Source organism: Rhinoderma darwinii, chromosome 1 (assembly GCF_050947455.1).
Source record: "Rhinoderma darwinii isolate aRhiDar2 chromosome 1, aRhiDar2.hap1, whole genome shotgun sequence".
Classification (NCBI taxonomy): domain Eukaryota; kingdom Metazoa; phylum Chordata; class Amphibia; order Anura; family Rhinodermatidae; genus Rhinoderma; species Rhinoderma darwinii.
The window spans coordinates 305,977,770-305,983,966 of NC_134687.1; the positions used below are offsets into that span (position 1 = coordinate 305,977,770).

A 6,197-nucleotide genomic window follows, 5' to 3' on the forward strand; every position below is an offset into this window, starting at 1 on the left:
GCGTTTGATCGCTTGGGATGGCCATTTATGTTTGAAACTCTAACATCATTTGGGATATCGGGTCCTTTCTTGACGGCTCTGCGTGGTCTCTACTCAACCCCAACAGCGGCAATTAAACTCCCACACTCCACCTCTCCCCCGTTTCAAATCTGGAATGGTACGCGACAGGGATGCCCCCTGTCCCCTCTCCTGTTTGTGCTCTGCATCGAACCCCTAGCAGCTCAAATACGGAAATCCGTCGATATAGCGGGGGTGAAGATACAAGATAAAGAGTTTAAGGTCTCCCTGTTTGCGGATGACGTCCTTCTGACTATTACTAAACCCCATATCTCCCTCCCTACCCTTACTACGGCTCTCCGTAAATATGGGCGGCTCTCAGGGTATAAAACGAAATACATCTAAAACAGAAGCGCTCCCTCTTAACGTCCCACAAAGGGAACTCATGCTCCTTAAACAAAACTACACCTACAACTGGAAGGAAACCTCCTTGACTTACCTGGATGTTCAACTCACTCCCTCTTATGCAGCGGCCTACAAGGCTAATTTACCCTCTCTGTTTGGGGATGTACGTCGACTGATGGCCAAGTGGGATCCTCTTCCCATGTCATTCTTTGGGCGCATAGCGGCGGTCAAAATGATCTTGCTACCTAAATTATTATATTTCTTTGAGACCCTGCCAGTGGCAGTACCTATGAGGGAATTGCGGGCTTTGCAGTCTTCCATCCTCAGGTTCATATGGCACTCCGGCAGACATCGAATCCCGAAATCAGTTTTATTGTCTGGACGGTCTGCGGGAGGGCGATCAGTTCCTGATGTGGTGAAATACTACTGGGCGACCCATATCTCCGCCGCATACCTTGTTGGGTGTCCTTAAGGGCATACAACAAGTGGACCGAAATAGAGAAGCTATGGATGGCTCCGGTTCACCCAAACTCCTTGTTATGGGGCGACCCGCTGGCAATGCCGTCTTCACTTCTGCTGGGTCCCATGAGATTTCAGAGGGAGGTGTGGGAAACCTGTAAAAAACGCTTTCACTTGGCGTCGGGTTGTCCACCCTTGACCTCGGTTCTCTACACTCCCACTATTCCGGGTGGTACTGTCTCCCGAATGGTACGACTGTGGACGGGAATTGAAGTATTCCATCTGGCCAACATGGTTGACTCCCACACACTAGAACTTCACCCGTTCTCATATTTTCAACGACATCATAACGTCCCCTCTTCTGCATTTTTCCATTACCTTCAGATCAGACATTACATGCAACAAACTTTTAAAACTACACGAGTCACTACGCCTACATGCTTCGAAAGGTTGTGTCGGTATGCTACCACCACTAAGGGGCTTATATCCGCTATCTACACAATATTGCTGTCCCCGGATGACTCCCCTCCGCCTGGGCATAGATACATGTTGAAATGGGAGACCCTGCTGAATAAAACTATCCCACTCTCATTGTGGCAGATTATCTGGTTACAAGCAGCTAAAACTTCCATCTGCACTGCATATAAAGAAAATCAATACAAAATTCTTATGTTTTGGTACCACACCCCTGCCTTTCTGCATAGCTTCAATCCGGGTATTTCTTCGGAATGTTGGCGATGTAGAGATCAGAGAGGAGACCTGTTCCATATTTTCTGGGGTTGCTCACTGGTCCAACAGTATTGGTTGGAGGTGAAGAATTTGGCGAGGGCGGTATTACAGCAGGATATTCCTCTAGACCCTCTTCATTATCTTCTGAATGTCCCCCCTAGGTCCTTGGAGAAGCCACTAGCCCGACTTTTTCAACACTTTCTCACCGCCGCTAAGACGTTGATAGCTTGGAAATGGAGACAGACCGCCCCTCCCTCTCATATCGAATTGATGACTAGAATTAGGGAAATTCGCACTATGGAGTATATGACGGCCTCTATTGATAACACGCTAGACAGGTTTAAAGTGGTGTGGGATCCGTGGGATAAGTATTGGCTTCCAATATCTCAGGACTAGGCCGTAGCTCGATCTCTGATTATCCCCTCCCCCCCCTTTTTGATTTTTCCCTGGTGTCTTGTTTTGTCTGTTTGTTTGTATTTACTGCTATGTCAAGTGGATTGTATGGCTTGCCCATGCGTCCTAATGTTATGTGTATATTTTGACAATTTTCAATAAAAATACAGTTGAAACCATATGACAAATACATTGAACTTTATAATTAAACTCTATGTAAGTGATTTGAAGCTCTGTATTAGAAAATGGATCTCTAACTGCTCTAAATATATGTTAAGAAATGAATCAGCAAATAATTTTGGACCTAAAAAACTATGATGTTAAAAATTGGTAATTCACTTGCAGTATTGTGTAAAGTTGTTTAGCACATAAAAATGTATTCATCTGGTCACTAGGTCATAAAAGTTGAACTGGTTAAAATTACCTTAATAGCGCTGTCTTCCTGATTCCAACGCGGTTTTTCTTTTTTTTCCTGGAAGCTCCCATTCCAGAGATATGGCCTACTGTTGTGTTGGCTCCCTATATGCCTGGGGTCTCAAACATGCGGGCCGCATGCGGCACCTGAGGCTGTCATATGCGGCCCACGGGTGGTACTGTAGCTCCCTCGGGAGAGGAGAGAGCAGGTCGAAGGAGGAGTGCGCCGGCGCTCCTTCATGATGTCACAGAGCAGAGCTTATATTAGCGCTCTGCTTCGGAACTCCTGCTCTGAGGAAGCCCCTTACATCACTGCTCATATTTAGCTTCCCTGTCTCTGATGCAGACCAATCAGCGCGAGGCAGCTTGAGGGTAGTTCACGCCCTGTTGGCTAACTACAGCAAAATAGCATATAGGGTGCTAACACAACAGTGCGCCATATCTCTGGAACGGGGGCGCCCAGGAAAAAAAAACAATGCTGGAATTGGGTAGACCGCGCTATTCGGGTCAGTAAATCAATTAAACTTCTATGACCTAGTGACAGGTCCTCCTTTAAGCCAGGCTAAACAGAGGGTGGAAAGTTACTCCGCTTCAATAATTCAAGGGTTTATGTTTATTACTGAACAGGAAACCGTTCTTACAGATGTGTCCTAACAATATATCCATTCATGTCTACTTCAGAAACAAGCCTGCATGGTGATCAGGAATTTGGTGTCCCGCACTCGCGATTTCTCACAACCTATCCTGGAAATGGGAGCAGAATCTTTAATTCTTCAAGCCCGCTCTACTCACAAGGACTGTGATGATGTAGCCAAAGCAGCTCTGAGAGACCTTGGCTGTACAGTTGAACTACGAGAGTTATGGACTGGCCAGAAAGGCAGCTTGGTGCACTAAGCTCGGTATATGTTTCTTTATATGAAAAAGAAGGCACTGGCTAGGAGCAATTGTAATACCTTTACCCTATATAAATAGAGCAAGTGATTACCACTTGGTCCATGTTTTTGCAATTCCTATTTATTTTATTTTTATTGCATTTTATATCTGCCCTTATTGCACTTTTGTTTCCTTGCTTTATTCTCCAATTGGTTTATTGAATGTTTTCACACAATTGCCTTACCATTTCTGTCTTCCTGTATTAGCTTGCTGCTGCATTAATAATGCAGGAGCCCAGTTTCATGTTATGTTGACTCTGAATATGAATTACTAAAACCTCAACCATTGCAACCATGCACTGGCAGGTGGAAGGAGACACACGTATTCAATAAATTACTGAAAGTGCTCCAAACTCTGATTAAAATATTACGTTTATGTCTGCATTGCCTTATGTGGTCTATAATTCCTTTATTTTTTAATGCAGATCTAAGGGCTGTCCGCGCCAGGTCGCCTATATTCTTTTGTGTGAAGGCTTCATTACCAAGTGTGCAGCTTGATATTGAGCGCTCTTGAAAACTCCTTATGAGACTAATGTAGGTAACTCTATCTAGCACATTACTATCTTACATTGCCCAGTTCGAGACCTTTTTGTTCTCCTGTACCCATCAATAAATTTTTGCGCCAGTGTCACACGTGTCTTTTCTGCCCTGATGAAGAAGCGTGCCGGTAGATTAGGGATGGGGACTTGGCATGAAACTGGAACTTGACATGAGAAGGCTCCGGTATGGTATTGCCCTATTCCGAAGTAAAAACCCAGGGTAAAAATAGGGCATGATTGGATTTACCTTCAATATACATCTTGGACTGATAAGATTGCTGCCTTTATACCAGGTTATATGCTTAAGCATGGATTGTTTTTGATTTACTGTATGTGCGCACTTTTAGCATATATATATATATATATATATATATATATATACATACATACATACAAACACATACTAGTCCTTCTCATTAGAATATTATCAAAAAGTAAATTTATTTCAGTAATTGAGTTCAAAAAGTGAAACTCATATTATATGGATTCTTTACACACAAAGTGATCTATTTCCAGCATTTTTTTCTTTTAATGTTGATGAGCATAGCATGATATAACGCAGTGGACCAACACTGTTGCCCAGTGGTCCAAAGTCCTGTTTCCAGATGAAAGTAAATTTTGCATTTAATTTGGAAATCTTGGTCCCAGAGTCTGGAGGAAGAGTGGAGAGGCATCAATACAAGTTGCTTGCGGTCCAGTGTGACGTTTCCACAGTCCGTGATGGTTTGGGGAGCCATATCATCTGCTGGTGTTGGTCTACTCTGTTATATCAAGTCCAGAGTCAACGCAGCCGTCTACCAGGAAACTTCAGAGCACTTCATGCTTCCCTCTGCTGACCAGCTTTATGGAGATGCGGATTTCATTTTCCAGCAGGACTTGGAACCTGCCCACACTGCCAAAAGTACCAATACCTGGTTTAATAACAACAGTATCACTGCGCTTGATTGGCCAGCAAACTCGCCTGACCTAAACCCCATAGAGAATCTATAGGGTATTGTCAAGAGGAAGATGAGACACCAGACCCAACAATGCAGACGAGCTGAAGGCCGCTATCATACAACCTGGGCTTCCATAACACCTCAGCAGTGCCACAGGCTGATTGTCTCCGTGCCACGCCGCATTGATGCAGTAATTCATGCAAAAGGAGCCCCGACCAAGTATTAGGGGATACACTGTAGATACTTTTCAGTAGGCCAACATTTCGGTATTAAAAATCATTTTTAAAATTGGGCTTATTTAATATTCTAATTTTCGAAGACACTAAATTTTGGGTTTTCATTAACTGTTAGTCATAATCACCAACATTAAAAGAAAAAAATGCTGGGAATAGATCACTCTGTGTGTAACGAATCTATAGAATATATGAGTTTTACTTTTTGAATTGAATTACTGAAATAAATAAACTTCTCGATGATATTCTAACTCATTGAGCAGGACGTGTGCGTGTGTGTGTGTGTGTGTGTGTGTGTGTGTGTGTGTATGTATATGTGTATATATATATATATATATATATATACACATATACACACAAAACCAGGCCAAAAGAATACATATAATGATCTGCGTATATCAAAGCATAAACACAATCCCTATAGTATATACGTAGACACTACCATATAAAGACTGAAATAACACAATAGCACACCATAGGTACCATACAAAGATAGAAATTATATTTTAATCAAATATTTAAGAGCAATGGCCATCAAGACCTAAAATAACACAATTAAAACCACATGGTGGTGGTGGGAGGGACTACAATACACAGAACAGCATATCACACCAATAATATAACAAGGAAGTACTAGCGTTATAAATATATCTCATAGAATGTCACCTGCTATAAAAATGAACATAATTTCAAGAGACAAGAGGTATACACTCAGTATAATACTAAATATCAGTGCTGTCTCCAAGAAAAAAAAGCCATTCAAAACATAGATACTGCCACGGTTGAATACCAACCACTGTACTGCATAATGAGTCCCAAATCACACCAGACCACCACCACCACAGAATATATATATTTACATAGTTAGGTCCAGAATTATTTGGACAGTGACAAGTTTTAGCATGTTAGCTGTTTACCAAACCATATAGAATATACATTTATATAATCAATATGGGCTTAAAGTGCAGACTCTCCGCTTTAATTTGAGGGTATTCAGATCCTAATTTTCAGAAGGGTTTAGGTATTACAGATCTTTAATATGTAGCTGCCGCTTTTCCAAGGGACCAAAGGTAATTGCACAATTATCTCAAAAGCTATTTAATGGCTACATGGGCTATTCCCTCGTTAATCCATCATCAATTAAGCAGGTAAAAGGTC

General features: G+C 42.1%; 1 protein-coding gene across 2 annotated transcripts in view; it reads left to right on the forward strand.

Annotated features, from left to right (window-relative positions):
- ARMC6 (armadillo repeat containing 6) overlaps positions 1 to 3,957 on the forward strand; it is a 41,581-nt gene extending 37,624 nt beyond the window's left edge. For both annotated transcript variants that reach the window (XM_075825474.1, XM_075825475.1), the window contains exon 8: positions 3,079 to 3,957. In XM_075825474.1, coding sequence (XP_075681589.1) covers positions 3,079 to 3,291 — 213 coding nt within the window. In that variant the 3' untranslated portion in view covers positions 3,292 to 3,957. The remainder of the gene's footprint in view (positions 1 to 3,078) is intronic.
- The last annotated feature ends 2,240 nt before the right edge of the window (positions 3,958 to 6,197 follow it).